Source organism: Agelaius tricolor, unplaced genomic scaffold (assembly GCF_023055355.1).
Source record: "Agelaius tricolor isolate 1412-34295 unplaced genomic scaffold, bAgeTri1.0.p SCAF_10, whole genome shotgun sequence".
NCBI classification, from domain to species: Eukaryota; Metazoa; Chordata; class Aves; order Passeriformes; family Icteridae; genus Agelaius; species Agelaius tricolor.
Window position 1 is genome coordinate 31,284,427 of NW_027269270.1, and position 16,595 is coordinate 31,301,021.

The following is a 16,595-nucleotide window of genomic DNA, read 5'->3' on the forward strand; positions in this document are numbered from 1 at the left end:
AAAATGTGTTAATCAATTATCTAAAATATGCAGTTTTGCAAAAAAACCATTGCCATATAAATTATTTGATACATAACTGAAATAGAAAAACTCAGAGTAAAAAAAAGCTGTTTCAAAAAAAAAAATCACAGAAATTAAATTGCTACAAGACAAGGAGAAAAAAATTAAAAAGAAAACCAAGTGCTGCAAACACACACCAAATGCATTTTCTTAACTCCACCAAAAGCATTCATTCTGAAGGATTTACACCAGGCACACAGTTTATATTTGCTAATAAACTTTTATTTTTATCATGTTCTGTACTTATGGAATTGACAACTCAACCGATATAGAAGGGACTCATTTAATAGCTTTAGAAAACTATAAATAAGGTGGTTTTAAAGTCAAGGGCAATGATTTAGAGAGTGATACAACTTTTAGATAAATTCATACAAAGGATAACACAAATAACTTCGTTCTTGCTAGCATGTGGTGTGAGCTGGATATGGCAGCAGAGCACTTTTTTCTTATTTATATGTTTCTAGATTCAATTTGTCTGGTTTTTGGTTTTTTGGGGGTTTTTGTTTGTTTTTCTTTTTGTTTTTGTTTTCTTGTTTGTTTGCTTAGTTGCTGATGACTCTCCAAATTCCTGTAAATCTTTTTATCAGTGATAAAACAGTGACCAAGGACAGTTTTATCTTAGAAAACACTCTCTAGGCTTTAGGCTGTTCCTTAAAACATTTCAGCAACTTTATATTTCTAAGGACAGGACACTGGAGAAGATTCCTGAGCAGTGTTATATCATTACTGATTTGCATAGATATGATTTATATTTACTTATTTCATACGCCTTTAAAGAATATTCTAGAGCACTTTTTCCTTAAATTTAATTTATCATTACATACTCAGTTACTAGAAAATACATCAGAAATATGTACTCATCCTCGCTGGTGCTACAGTTGGGGGATTTAGTCCCAAGGTTGAAAATTAGCAATTTGTTTAGTCTAAGCTTCATATTTCTGCAGCATCATGTAATATTCTGAATTGGTAAAGCATAAAGAAACTGGAAATGAAAAGAATCCCATTTGTTTCGCTGACATATTGAATTAAAACACTGATGGCATTAGATGCCTACAGCACTGATTAAATTTATTCTAGCCATGAAGCAACAGTTTATGATTTTCACATGAATAGCATACTTAAATGAAAAGAACATTAATACAATATGATATTAATATACAAATACTCACATTATTCACCTGCCACTGACGTTCTGAATTAAATCAGTAATGGGGTGTATAACTGATTAAATATCTACACAAGAGAATGCAACAGCCTATGATTTACAAAGGCAATGCCAGAGTGATCACATCATTATGTTGCCAAATGCTATCTATCACTTTTACTGAAGTTAACGAAGATGGATTGCATTCCACAGATGAGATGCAGCCTATAAATATTGCCATGCTGATCTTCAGCTGACTTTCTCAGGGAACAGGCAAGCAACAAATCAATAACTGAAGAACTCAGAATATGCTCCCTTAGTAATGCAGCCAGAAAATAAAAATACTAAAGGGCAAAGTTTACATTATGCAATAATAGTTCAGTTTGGTTTTATATATATACATATATATATATACACACGCTAGTTCTCCATTTTCTAGATTTTTACCTCTTATCTCCTGTTTTGAAACCATCTAGAAAGTTTACAGTCAAAACTTTTCCAGTTGCACCACTTCAATTACCTTGTTCCTTTAATTTCCCATTTCAACCAACTCCTTTTCTTTAACAATGATGTAAAGCAAGAGCAACTGTCAACATCATCATTTTTTTAACACTGAAAAGCCATCAAAGTAATAAATAAAATTGAGCATAAACAGCACTTTGCTATCAGAACATTGGCCACGGCTTTGACGATCAGTATTCATTCTCTGGCTCAGTTTTGCAATTTCCCTTTCAGGATTCAGCCTGTGGATGGTTCCAGCAGGCTGGTCACAGGAGGGGGCTGTGGTTTCTGTCACTCTGTTTGTGTAGGATTCTGGTGACAGGTAACAGGTGGCCAGAGTTTGATCTGGGCTGAAAGCAAAGCCTCACGAGCACCTGAAGCAAAGTGTTTATTTTCACATCTCTCACTGACTGCACCATCAGAACTTCACATAATTCCCACCCTCACTTTGCTCCTCGAGTACCCGAAAACCTTTTGCCAAACAATAGTTCTAGGACAGAACTATGTTTATAATAAACTGCAGTAACCAATCATGACATCATTCTATTTAGCCTTAGAATATAATTTAGTTTCAGAGCAGGTGAAAATTCTGCTAAGATTATACCAACAATGAGCAAATATCTGTATCATTTTTCTCTGTCTTGAAAAAATAAACCCATGCTATAAGCTATCCCACATAAAATCTTTTTAAATGCAATAAGACAACAGGAACAAAGGCTTTGGGTTCTTCAAGGTAACAAGTAGCTTAAGTTAAAGACACTACAAATATCTCCAGGGATGCAACCTTACCACTCAAACTTCCTGAGACAATATTGGAAAGAATGACCATTTGTTGGGAATGATATAAAGAAATATAAGACTATTCTAAAAGCAGAAAAATCACTCGCTCTTTTTGTTGGGTTTTTTTTTTTTTGGTTGGTTAGTTGTTTGTTTTTTTTTTTTTTTTTTGTGGAAAGTGTAATAGTGAAATATCATATCTAACAAAACACTTGGTGTCTGCCAAAACCATTAACAGCTTTTTGACAAAATCTATACCTACCTCCAATTATTTTTTCCAGATAATGGATATAGTCCTTCCACAAATGTTCCCTGTTTATTTACCAAGGAACATCACAAGAGAGATGCAAACCTGCAGGACTCTGTGCTTTGTTATCTGAGATATAACTTACTCCTTTAATAAATTTAGGGATTGTCTTAGGGCCAGCAGGAATAATGTAGCAAAGGACTACAAAAACTTAAGAAAATGCAGGGAACTCAACAATTTAGGAAGGCAATAGTATTTTGTATAACTGGAACTCTCCAAGGATGTTTCAACAAATCATTACTAGTTATGATATCATAACTTCAATGTAGTTAAACGTATCCATATAAAAGAAGTTTTACAGGCAGAAAGAGATCTGGAATGGAAAGCTAACACATAAAGATGGAAGTGTTTTACTAGATTATTAAAAATCTCAACAATTTTCATGGAAGAAATGTTTTCCTAATTATAGGAGCTCACATTATCTTTTTATGCATTACATGTGCACTCTAAAAAAACCCAAAACTCTTCACCCTTACCACCTTCAGAGCAATATCACAACAATCCTAATAAGCTTTCTAATAAATGTGTATAATCATACACTTTTATTGCTGCTGTTGAAAAAGAGCTATTTGAGGCATTAATGACAGAATAGCCTAGTAAAGCCTCATGATCTAATAATATTTGCTAGATAACATTACCCTTTAGAAAAAGCCCAATTAAATTAAAGGGATGTTCCTCTGCAGCTTTTTCCTGACAATCCACCAAACACAGTTTTACATTTTATGCAACTAAATCACATCTGCTGGGAAAAAAAATAGCAAATACATACATCAATATAAATTTAAGGGTAATGCTTAGAGTTGAATAAGTCACAAACATTGTTTATTCTTCATGAACAATCTCAAGTGCAATAGGCAGGAACACTTTTCCCCAGTAAAGAGTTTGGGAATGCTCAGGTCATACCAAACTAAAAGATCAGTGTGAGTCAGCTCCCATCATGAATATATTTCAGAGTTTCACACCATGAACACCTAAACTAAGCATGAAAAGCGTAGGAATGCACATTTCTAAAAAAAAAATTAAAAATATTTAATATAAAATTAGTAAACTTCATCCACCTATAACAGCAACTCATAGATGTTACCCACTGATCTTAGCCTAGCAGAAGATATCCCTGCCCTGGCAGTGTCTTGGAACAAGATGATCTAAAGGTCCCTTCCAACCAAAACACTCAGTGATTGACTGATTCTCTAATATCAGAATAGAGAATATTCTCTAATATCAGAATAGAGAATCTGCATTCTCTAATGCAGCAACGTACATTAAAAAAATTGCATTGATAAACCAGACAAGACACTTTGTTTTCCTCTAACAATGTTGGCATTGTAATAATAAATATTATGTTTTATTATTTAAGTATCCCAGACTTATCAAAAGCCTGTCACTTTCCCTCCTTTAAAAAGTGAAAAATCACTGGACCTCTATTCCAGCACACACAGTTATCATGAATTCCATTCATTTATGAAATGAAAAATGGCAATATTCAAGTATTTATTTTTAACAGATTAAAAAGTTCTTTTCTGGAGAAGAAAGTTCCAAAACTAAAGGGATCTCATACAATGTACAAAATGTAATGCTCTGTAAGAGAAATGGGAACATAAATGCCTTTTTGACAGTTAAATTGGACCCATTTAGTTGGGAAGAATAGCAGCACACATTGGAACATCTTTAAAAGATTCAGACTGTAAAAAGCCTTAAAATAAATCACAGGATCTGACACTTTACGTTAGCAGTGAAAAGATTTTTGCGTTCCTTAGGCATGAGCGCCTCAGGTTCAAAACAGGAACATTTTTTTCACAAAACATTTCCTTTTTGTGCTGTGAAAGACACTACACTGGCAAAATGTCTCAGTGCCATGGTTTACACAGGCAGGAGAATAAACAGCTCACTGAGTGTATCTCATCTTAATACTTTTCCCTCTTTCTCATTTGATTTTTTTGTTTTTCCTTGCCTCCACCTTTTTTCTGTAATTTTTAACTTGCTCGTTGGTCTTCTGTCTACTGTTGTACCACTGTGTAAACCCATTGGAACACTGCACTGCTTTTCTAGATACGCTTTGGTTAGTGAATATATTATTTCAAACTTCTTCCTATGATAAATAAATTTAAAAAATAAATAAATAAAACAACTAATGAACTAGAAATTGAAACTTTAATTTCTAAAAAAGCTGCTTGGTATAAACATAAGTTTTGAAACAACTTAGATCGACCAAAAGACCTTTTATGGGAAATCACAGACAAGAACAAGGTTCTTGTTTCTAAAAAGTGGGAATAAGAAAGATTAACCTGATAAAGTTAGTTAAGGAAAAAAAAAAAAAGGAGAAAGCCACTGCTGATTGACAGAGTTTAGAGACATGAAAGAATCCCCTCAGAAAACCCCTTCTATTGAACCAATAATGAAAGCGTTAGGGCATGGCACTGTGCACATCCTGGACTGCTTTATTGTTGTTGTTGTCATTGTTTCTTCCTGCTGAAGACAGGACCCCACCAGGTACAGGAATCTTGGTGAGTTTGGAATCTGTTTTTAGTGAACCGGAACAAGTTAGATAAAGTTGTTTATACGCTGTAAATCTACTTTCCCTGAGCCGAAAACGTGTTAGCTAATGGGTTGTTTATGAGTTGCAAATCTGTTCAGTGAGGTGAAAATTTGTCAGATAATGGCTTGTTTATGAATTCTAAATCAATATTCAGTGAGTCGGAACTATGTTAGATAATAGCTTTCGTATGGGTTGTAAATCTGTTTTCAGTGAACTGGAAACATGTTAGATAATGGGTTGTTTCTGGGTAGTAAATCTGTTCTCAGTGAGCTAAAAACATGTTAGATAATGGGTTGCTCATGAGTTGTAAATCTGTTTTTAGTGAGCTGGAAACCTGTTTTACAAAGAGCTCTATGAGTCTTAAGTGGTTTTAGTGTGCAGAAAAGTTCACGGATCTGTTAGATTTGAGTGGCACATCTGATTTCAGGGAGGGAGAGATCCATCTAAAAATAGATCCTTTATGAGGAGATTTACATTCAGGGAATAAAAATATGGGACAACAGTTTCTTGGATGTATCATACCCTATTTTCTCTATTAAAGTCAATTACTGAGTAAAGGTTTTCATGATTTTTAGATTTCAACTTAATGAAGCAGAAAAAGAGTGTGGAACTGATATAGCCACACTAGGTATTTCCAATGTGGTTTTGAATCTCTTCCTAATAAAGCAAAACTTCCTACAGATGCATTCTAATAATTTTTGAGGAAAAAAAACAAAATTCAACATCAAATACATAATTTTTCAATACTCAAGTGAAATATTATTACTAAAATCTCTCAGCAGGATTCCATTTAATAATTTCTAGATCACAGATTCTTAATGTGGAAATAAGAAAATTTTAGAATTTTTCGTCTTCCAGTGGATGGAATTACTGGTGTCAACCAATCTTACCACTGATTTTCTCCTTATAGTTGGAGGTTGAACAAATACCTCCACTATATCAAGCAGCTTCATGGACTGCCTGCTGTTTACAGTGAGAGAAACAATCATGTGCAGACTGTGGGATGGAAGGCTACAAAAATACCAGCTGAAAAAGAATTACTCACCATAAACTGAAGGAGTTTAAAACACATGAAAGAGAGCAATAAATATATTCATGCATGTTTTGTCCCTTCTCACTTACAAAGAAGCATTTCTACAAAATGCCATAGTTCATGTGTACATTCCAAGTATGTACAGTGAAGGCTTTTACAAGGACACAAAATTTCATCTGACATTCAATTATTCAGAGTGCTGACTCTGCTAATGAAAAATGAAATCTGGCATATTAAGCTACAAGTAGAAACACTCCCTTACAATTTCTTAAAGCTATAATTCCCAGCTATGCTTTATGGAATGTCTTTAGCTCTTGTAGAGCATCCTATTATGAACTAATGAGGAATACTTTATTGTTCTTTTAAAAACCAATTTCTATCTGCATTAGTGCTTCACCAGTATTTATTTCTCCTCTTTGTCTGTTTTAAACGTTGAAAATTCCAGTGACTTTTCATATAATACTTTTATCTCTTATAAAACAAGAGTTAAAACTGTGCTTCCAACATCATCACTGCACATTTCTGTCTCTCCTCCAGCTAAGTTCAACTCTGAATCCCTGGGTGCTTTTCTGGGAGTAGTGGGAACATCCTGACAACATTGCTTAGTTTATCTTCAACATATCTCAATATAAATGTCATAAATTCCTCTAAGATATCCACACATAGGAAATCAATGGGAAAAAAAGCTCAACACCTAGGATCATATAAAATCACAAAATGGTTTGTCCACATCTTAAGGAACAAATGCTACATAGAACAAAGGACATTTTAGAAAACAATTACTGAAATTGTAGCCCTCAAATAAACCAGAAAGTATCGAAAAAGGAAAAGAGAGCATACAAATTAAGTATCTTCATCTGATAAGTAACTACAGATGAATGTGGTTTGTTGCATATTTTAGAAAAAAACTAAGTAGAACAGAAATGAAAGATACCAGAAATTTTTACAATCAACACTTTAGTCATACAGATTTGTGGATGTTCAGCATTAAGGGTGTATTCCTTATGCATTCACATTCAGATTTTCCTCAAATTCAGATTTTCCCATGACAAACCTGGTACCTTCCTACATACACCTCGTATTACAGTTGTATCAGACTTGGTTGATAATTTATTACCAGATATTGAGATTTTATTGAGACCTCAGATGTAAAATATGGTTTGTCTAATTCTGAAGACTTTGGTGATGATGCTGGCAGAAATTTCTTGATAACAGTGCCAAGCTTCAAGTTTCAAAGGCTAGAAACAGGTTACATTTAATGAAATTTCTCCTACTACTGTGGTTAATGAAGGCATAATAAACATGAAGAGTGAATAAGTATATTGCTAAGCAAAGCTTTAATAAAACCAAATAGTTCTGTAGGTTGGAATTTGCCTCTGATTATCAATGAGCACAAATGCCTGTCTTGGGCTTAACTTCAAGAAGGGTGAATCAACTAAATTCACTGACCAAGGTCTTAATATTTTATACTGGGAAATGGCTACAACATAGAATTCACCCTCACTAACTAGAAAATAAACAACCAAATGGTTTCATATCCAGGCAATGCACAGTGAGGTTTTGTTTCAACAGTAAAGCTCATGAAATCACAGTAAAATAAATTAAGCATTGCCACCATCACTTCTGTTTTCTAGTAATATGCATCATACCTCATAAGCCCATTTTAAAACAAACTATTTTGAAGTGGTTAATGTTTAAATATATCTTACAGGGATAAGATAGAATGTAAGAATTAATTATGGTAAAATTTCATTGACTTTTATACTCTATAAAGCCAAGTGATCACCAACTTTTCACTCAAAGTTTATTGAAATAAAACAGGTGTGGAAGGGGCTAACAGAAGGCCTGTTAGCTAAAGGAGCAAGAAAAAGCTGAGAAGTAAGAAGAAACTGATAAAAAGCTCTCTCCAAAGCTGTAACCAAAGAGACTGAGAGAAGAAAGATAAAAGAACTTTGCAGCTAGACGAAGCATTTTTAAAAAGTTAATTAAGTCACTATAACTTCTCACCAATAGTATTATGTTGATTTATTGTGGCCAGTAGTAAAGATAGAAAAAGCATAAACAATTAGAAAGTGTATAAAAGTCAGCCATGTTCAATAATAAAGTGTTGCCAACTGAGACTGCTTGTAGCCTCTGCTTTATGTCGTGACCGCCTCAACAGGCATTTTGGGAAATATGGGTTTGTTTTGTTTTTTTTTTTTTACTTACTTTCAATTATCACTTTTCTGCCAGCCCAGTTGTCTTTAATAACTTGGATGTTTCCATAGTGGGCATCACTGAAGAAGATGCGATTGGTGCCCCTTCCCTTCAGGCTGTAGTCGAAGGCCAGCGCTATCACATTTTTGAAGTACTCTGGGTTTTCGTAGGGCCTCACTGGAGAATTCAGGTTGGTCTCATCTGAAAGGTGGATGCTTTTTAATATTGTCCTTCCCGAGTAGAGCAGGTAGCCCTCGTGCCTGAGGCAGCTGATCCCATCCTCTGCCAGGTACCCGTGAGCGCAGGCACAAGTTCTCCGCGCGTTGCCGCGGTAAAGGCAGAGCTGGTGGCATCCGCCGTTGTTCTTAGCACAGACGTTGGTACCTGGGAAAAAGCATAATAAATCCTGTCTTTTATAAATAAAAATACACTTAGTTAACTTAAACAGAAATGATTCTTTATGTATTCTGGGAATTCTCCCCTTAAAAAAGTATTTGGGCTATGTTCACAAGGAAAACAAAGGGCCAAAAGAGCAAATAATGCAACTTTAACCACACCAAAAGATAATTTTAAAGAATACAATCAATGACCAAATACAATTAATGTCCTTTTCAATTCACAACAGCACATATTTTATGAATAGAAAAAGATAAAATGGGTTATTCCTCCAAAACCAGCTGAAGACTTTGAAAATGTTTCAAATCCTTTGCGCTTTAATTTTTTTTTAACACCTGTTACTGGCAGAAAGTCAAATTTAGCTACAATCAGAATATAGCACTGCTTTAAGGTATTTTCTACCAAGTTAAATATGCATGTATTGACTGGTAAAAAACTGTGTGAATCCAGTTCCCTGTTTTTAATGAAGATATTTCCCAACATTTTGCTCTAATTTAATTCAAAAGCTGACTTCAAAAACCTACACCCCGACAATTGCACACCATTAAGGAATCACTGTCAAATTAGAAACTACAATTGTTACAGGTTATATTTAAAAGAACTATAATCATCAATAATTGGGAGCTATTTGTCTTTTTTATTTTGGACTATCTCTGAATTACTATTATAGCTAGTTGAGATAATTCAGTTTCTGTTTCTGACAGCCTTTTCCACCTAACAACTCAGCTTTTTTAATATAGTAATTTTCCCATTTCTGAAAATTTTCCACATAATGAAGGTGAATAAAACATTTTAATAGAATGTTTTGAGGTACAAAACTGTAATTGTTGGGAAGATGTAGTGTCTGAAAGTGTTGATTGAATTCTTTAACTGATACATTCCAAGCTGAAAATCCTTTTAAGAAAAAAATCATGGCAAATGAGATGAGTAACTTGTTCTTTAAAGAAGAAATATTTAATTTTGTTCTCCGAGGAAAAATTCCTTGAGCTAGTCCTCTGGAGTTACGTAAAACATGTGGAGATTCAGGTATAGACGTTTTTACATTCCATTTGCTTAAAAGATACTTTAAGAGCTTTATTAGGCTAGAAAAGTTAATATCTGTTTGGAAGGATGAGAGGTCAAGAAGAAAAAAAAATATATATGAAATAGATCCTCAAGTTTCTAAAATCTCTTGGAAAACTTCAATGCTTCCATGGTTCACCAGCTGTAAACATCTTTAAAAATGGCCAGTTCTGAAGCCAGGGCAGTCAGGACATATCCTTGCACACCTGTAAAATTGCACTGAAGGACGGGAATATTTGCAAATCCCACTGCAGGACAGATTCATCAGAAAGGGTAAAAAAGATGTTTGAAAAAAAAGCATCAATCATAATCAGCATAGCTCATTGGGGTGTTGGGCTTTTTTTGGTTTATTTTTTTTGTTGGGTTTTTTTTTGCTTGGGGGGTTGTTTGAATAACAAAAGTCAGGAAACTATTTAATTACATTGGGTTTTTTTAAACACTTAACTACTTCTAGTTCAATAAACTTAAAAAATTATATATATATATATAAAATAGCGTGAGATAGAAAAACATTCCAAAAACATTTTTCACCTGTTTTTTCCCTTTTGTCCTTCTGGCTCACTGACATCCCCTCCCAATGACATTAACCATTTGTACCCTAGTAAAATTTGAAAAATGTATTAAAAAATCATTCAGGTATGTTTTTCAAACTAGCATCAGTAGATTTCTATCCTTAGAAATTTCTATCCTTAGAAACAGGAGAAATTTCTATCCATTTCTCCTGTTCCTTATGTGATCAAGTCTATAAATCCATCAATAAAAAATACACATAAAGAAGCATTGTTTTATCCCACTGTTCTATTTTCCTAATTCTATAATATAAAGCCCTTCCAAGCCAGGAGACATTAACAATTTCTAGCCTAGTTAAAGGAAATGGATTTTGGTGTGGATTTATTCTTATCCACAAAGTATGATGCTCTGAAATTGCATGCAGAAATCCATACTAAAATTATTATGCATATATATTTACAAATGATTTTTCTTAAAAGATTTAATTTTTTAAAGCATTTTAATAATTTGTAAATATGTTCTCTTTCAAAATGCAGATTTATTTAACATGTCATATATAATGCAATTATTTGGAGAGATTTAAGTAGAAGACACAATCTCTGGATATAAAATGCTGAAATTAAAGGAAATTTTGAGTACTACTAACACTGCAATTATGTTTGTATTTAAAACTTTATATATAATGGTGTTAACATTATTTTTTTCCTCTCTTTTGAGTATATTTCTAGAAAATTTTGTCTGGATTACCCAGTAGCAGTTTTTTCTGAGGAAATCATCATAATTTTTGGTAGACATCTAACAAATGTTTCTCAGTAAAGCAAGTTTTTCAAGGTCTTGTCAAAACCAGAATTTTAGAAGTAAAAAGATGGTTAAATAGCAAGAATATTCTTAGTCAGGTAGTAGAGAATAAAGTTTAACCATCAGTACCATAAATCACAGAGAGTCTATAACAACTTTTGTCTCTTGAGTTGGCTAACCTAATTGAATAAAAAGGAAATCTGATTATTTACAAGGTCTCTTTCCACAGAAGGAGCAAAAAAAAAAAAAAAAAAAAGGGAAAAAAAAGAGACTCAAACCGAGTAATGTCATGTCAGCAAATAAATATTGAGACACAGAGGATGGGAATTTTTAATAAGAACATCTGGTTTGATTTCCAATAGAAATCTGAAACTCCTGAAATTACTACCCTGTAAAGCATAGCTCAAGGTCTCTCAATCCTGACTGTCTTTTAAGAAAAACAAAACAAAAACCATCAAACCTGGAATGATAGGAAGTGTTTTGGTTTTAGGTTTTCTTTTTGAAACACTCTGATAAATTTTATTAGGATTTGTACTATATGTTTTTCTTTAGTACATTAATTTTAGTTTTAAAAAAAATACTTCAAGAGTAAAAAGTGGTGGTAAAATCATTGCTTACTTAATTTTTGGTATGCTTTAATATACAGAAAAAGTAGCAGGTGATATTAACACAATCAATAGCATCCTTAAGAACAGCCAACCTTTCTCTCGTGCTCTATTAAAGACTTTCACTTCCTTCAGGTTTATCCCAAGGCCAGTCCTCATGGTCACAGCATCCGTGGCCTCATTCTTGTGGCCTCTTCTAATAGAGCCATTTGCATGTGCTCTGCCAAAAAAGTTGAAGATGTCTCATCAACAATCCTCAACTAATTCACACCGAACAAATGACTGAGGAGCAGTGGAGAGTTCATTAACAGGAGGTGGAGAAGCCTGTTCTCATCTACGGCACTGAGGCACTTTTCATCTTTCAGAACTCCCTCTCCTTGGAAACTGCGCGGGACTCCGCGATCCCGCCTGCGACCTTGCTAAGGAACGGCTAAGCCTACAAAGGTGAGGCACCTGGCACCGAAACAACGTTTTGAGATTTAAAATACTTATGAAAAAATAAATTACCTGTCAGACCAGTAGATGTAAGCTCCGAACACAGCAACTGAAAACATATCCACATTGCTCCCTGACAGCACAATCTCCCGACTCCCTCCACTCTCAAGGTCAATTCTTTCTATCTTGTCGGTACGAGCATCACACCAATACAATTTATTTTCCTAAAGATTAATTTCAAAGGAAACATCAACAGGCTTGTCCAAGTATTTAATTAAGAGTTATTAAGATTACATCAAGGTGGAACACCAGCTGGCTTTAATGAAACATAACAAATACTGCACGTTTTAAGGTATGCTGGAAGACAAGAGGAACCAACCTCATAATCGATGGAAATCCCGTTAGGCCATGCAATCCCCAGGCTCACGAGGACAACCTTCTCAGAGCCATCCAAGTGTGCTCTGCCTATGCAAGGGCTCTGTCCCCACTCTGTCCAAAATAAATACCTAGAATGTCGTAAAAATCACCAATTAAAATTGCAAACAAAATGAACTATTACCATTAAATGGATATCAAAAAATACCATATGGTGCTCGTGTCTCTAAATAATCTTAAGAAGGTAAATGTATCATAATACTTGTTTGTTGGACACTTTGTTAAGATATTGTTTTCAAATTATATATATGAGAAAATTCTTGAAACTGTATTCCATGAATCCATATGCAATTCTATTCCTTAAAGAATTCAGCTTTGTGCTTGAGAAAAAAAAAGGCAAGTTAAAAAATAAAAATAAATTTTGGAACAGAGGCTTTTGCATCTAATCACTAACAAATACTTGGATAGTACAAGGGATACCTAATTTTAAAATGTTTTAGATGTGAAGTAGTGAGAAACACTGTAGGAAATGGTAGAGAAACAGGGTCTTTTTGAGAAGAAAATATTTTTCAAATTCTGCCAAATGCTGCATGGAAACAATTTGAATCTTACTTATCTAATCTCATATTATTATCTAATCTTACTTATCTAATCTTCTATATACTTACTGCCACAGTTGCATCATTAATTTGGGACAAGATGCTTTGTCAAACTTCTGCTTTAATAAACTTCTGCATCTGTTGCTTCAGGTATAACAAAATGAGGTCAAAAAATCTACACATAACACTTCCTTTATGAACAGTAACCTTAAAGACTACAAAATCTTTTGGGCACTACTCAACAGTTCTCCCCTGTGTCTGGTGATATCATTACACCATTCTGAGGTTAAGCAGCTGCATTTGACTAGATGACTACAGATATGTGAAATAATGAGGGATAATATTGTGATAAGGGTGAAAAAAATATGAATCCTGTAATTTGCTCATCAAGTTCAGCTTCTGAAACAATCCACTTTGGCTCTCATTGTAAAGCTTTCTGGCTCCAGGAAAAATGAATCTGTTCTCATAGCTCTTGATATAATAAACAATACCATTTATACTAATGAAAAAAAAAAATCACGTGGACTAGGAAACAGAACAGCAATGTGAGTTAAATTAAAAATATGTTGAGGAATGCCAAAATAGGCAGTATTAATCAGCTGAATTTTAACAATCACCACATAAGTTTAATGCAATTTTAACCAGATCATTAACAGCACCGCTAAACAACTGAAATTGCTTTCAGATGTCTGGTCAGAGGTCAGAGAGTTATTTGAGACTTTCAAAATAGGTATGAACTAAATCTTGACCATAGGAAAGCAGACATTTATATACTCAAATATTCCTTAAACCAACCCATAATTATCAGGTTAAATGAATCTAAAATACTCCAAAGAAAATCATAAACAGCTGCCAAAAAATATTATGTGAATAAATGTACTTGATGAGGGACAAAGTCACCCTTTTGTAGGGCTACACGTTCCTCACTTTTTCCTCAGTGACAATAATGTCACCAACCAGCTGAATGCTGCCTGCTTCCCATCTTGGCATAACTGGCAGATTCAACGAGCTCTAATAACTGCTATTTTCTTCTCTATTCTTACAGCTGTCAACTCCAGCTTCCAGACAAATGCAGAATGTAGAGTCAGGGCAAGAGGAGGGAAGAACACCTTTGAAAGTTTTACCTCAAAAGGGGAAGAGACTTAACAATAATGCAAAGGGCAAAAAGGCCTTAATCTTGGCACAGAAGGCAGCCCTGTACTTCCCTAGCAAAACGCTGCTGTGCTCCTCCTGGAGGAACTGAGTGGAGACATCTCAAGTTATCACAATATTATAAAACAAATGAAGATTTCTTTCCTTTGTAGAAGATACACTGTTCTAACCAGACACGTAAAACAGTAGTCTGTGGTCCTCTAATTCTCATTAAGTATCCTAAACAACCCCCATGTGTGGGGGTCCCAGCAGAGACATGTGTCTCTTCATCCTTCTACTAGGCCAGGTTACTCAGAGCCCCATCCAGCCTGACCTGGAACAACTACCGGGATGGGGATTCCACAAGGAGTTCTGGAGGTGGAAGGGGATGGTACATCCCATCCAGCCACTCTCCCTGGTTGTTGCACTGGGATGTCACACGATCCTGGAGTTTACAACTACCAAGGATTACACAGCTATGGGATTTCATCATGAAGTCCCTCATCAGCTGGCGTGGCTTCCTTGGATTTGCTGGGCACTTCAGACCAAAGCACGCCTCCAAAAAATGCCTAACCTTGCAGTGGAATGGTTTCCTTAGAAAACCAAAACCATTTTGCAGAGAGCTTACAGAATGTTATGAATACTGAGAGCAAGGCAAAAGCTCTGTGTATGTTAGGAATAACATGTTACCCTTTCTCTGGGTGTACCGCGATAGAGCGTGGCTGGTCCAGCCCCTGGGAGATCACTACGTAGCGGAAGGAGCCGTTCAGCCGCGCCACCTCGATCAGGTTGAAGCCATGGTCTGCCCAGTATATGTTACCTGGAAAAAACACCCTGAAGTCACTGCCCGAAGGAAAGGCTACTTGAAAACTACTACTTAAATCTTGGGACTTTAGCTAGTCAGAGTAACCCGGAGATACGTTACAAAGTCTCTTTTCCCAGCCCGGCACTTGAAGAAGGAGTCAGAACTCTTCATTTCTCGGTCTCAAGGTTGTTTATTGTTTCTTATCTATAAAATTCTTTCTCCTGTCCAGCTGAGGTCTGTTCAGCAGGACAGTCAGAGGCACTCTGCCTACTCCTGGGGCAGTGTTATCTTTTTATACTAAAAACTACGTGTACAATATTTACAACTACTTCCCAATACCTATCACCTGTGTTAGACAGTGAGCTTCTAGTTTAGACCAATCTGTAAGAGCCAACATCACAGCAGAAGATGGAGGCCAAGAAGGAGAAAGGCTGGACATGCCCAGATCCCTCCATCTTGCCCCCTGAACCCCCATTCTAAAAACCCCCAAAAAATCAATTTTTCACCCCCCAACAAACTAATTATTATTCTACTCATACTTTTGTGGCTCACAGATCCTCATATAAGGTTGGTAACTTGCTCCATAGGTCATAATCCAAACCACAGGCGTCTTGGGCTCTGTACCAGGGTCTCTGAGCCCCCTGGCAGCGATCCTGGCAATCCAGGACAGCCAGAGGGATGTCCTGAATTCCAACACTTAAACAGACCACTTCTGCTTAAGTCAGAAGCAGAAACTAACTGCTATATTTTCATTTGCATAGGCGTTATGTTTGTAATTTATAGTATTAGCCAGCCTTTTTATAGCCTAAACTGGTATTGAAACTGTTAATCTAGGAAATACCATCCTACATATATATATATATATATATATATATATATAATTACACATATTTTATATATATATATAAAATTAATTTCCAGGCATTTACGATACTAGAAATTAGAACTGAAAGGAATCAAAGTTATTCAACCTTGGGCTGAAGAGGCAAGCCTGTACTCTCAGAATTGATGACAAGTGCTGCAGTAAGGTAGAAAAATCATAAAGGCTTCATAAAATTAAGCCTGCTCTCCTGGAATCAGTGGCTGGCCTTGTGAAAGCTAGCATTTTGCAAGTTCCCATGTAAAAACAATCCTTTTGTGAGCAATTCATTAGTATAACAATTTCTGGGTAAAAAACCAGCTTGCACCTGTATAAACTGGTTTTGCACCCTTAGATAGAAAAATGAAAACTACCTTTCACAAACAACTTCCCTGCACATATGGAAGAGAGTTTGAGTGACCAATCAACACAGAATAACAACTTGTTGCTAACCAGTAAAAGTAAT

The 16,595-nt window shown here is 35.1% G+C and overlaps 1 protein-coding gene across 5 annotated transcripts in view; it reads right to left on the reverse strand.

Annotated features, from left to right (window-relative positions):
* The window catches only part of LRP1B (LDL receptor related protein 1B), a 637,687-nt gene that overhangs the window by 130,928 nt on the left and 490,164 nt on the right, over window positions 1–16,595 (reverse strand). For all 5 annotated transcript variants that reach the window (XM_071435460.1, XM_071435459.1, XM_071435457.1 and 2 more), the window contains 5 exons: window positions 15,156–15,285; window positions 12,740–12,866; window positions 12,433–12,584; window positions 12,021–12,145; window positions 8,567–8,938 (listed from right to left, as the gene is read on the reverse strand). In XM_071435460.1, coding sequence (XP_071291561.1) covers window positions 8,567–8,938; window positions 12,021–12,145; window positions 12,433–12,584; window positions 12,740–12,866; window positions 15,156–15,285 — 906 coding nt within the window. The remainder of the gene's footprint in view (window positions 1–8,566; window positions 8,939–12,020; window positions 12,146–12,432; window positions 12,585–12,739; window positions 12,867–15,155; window positions 15,286–16,595) is intronic.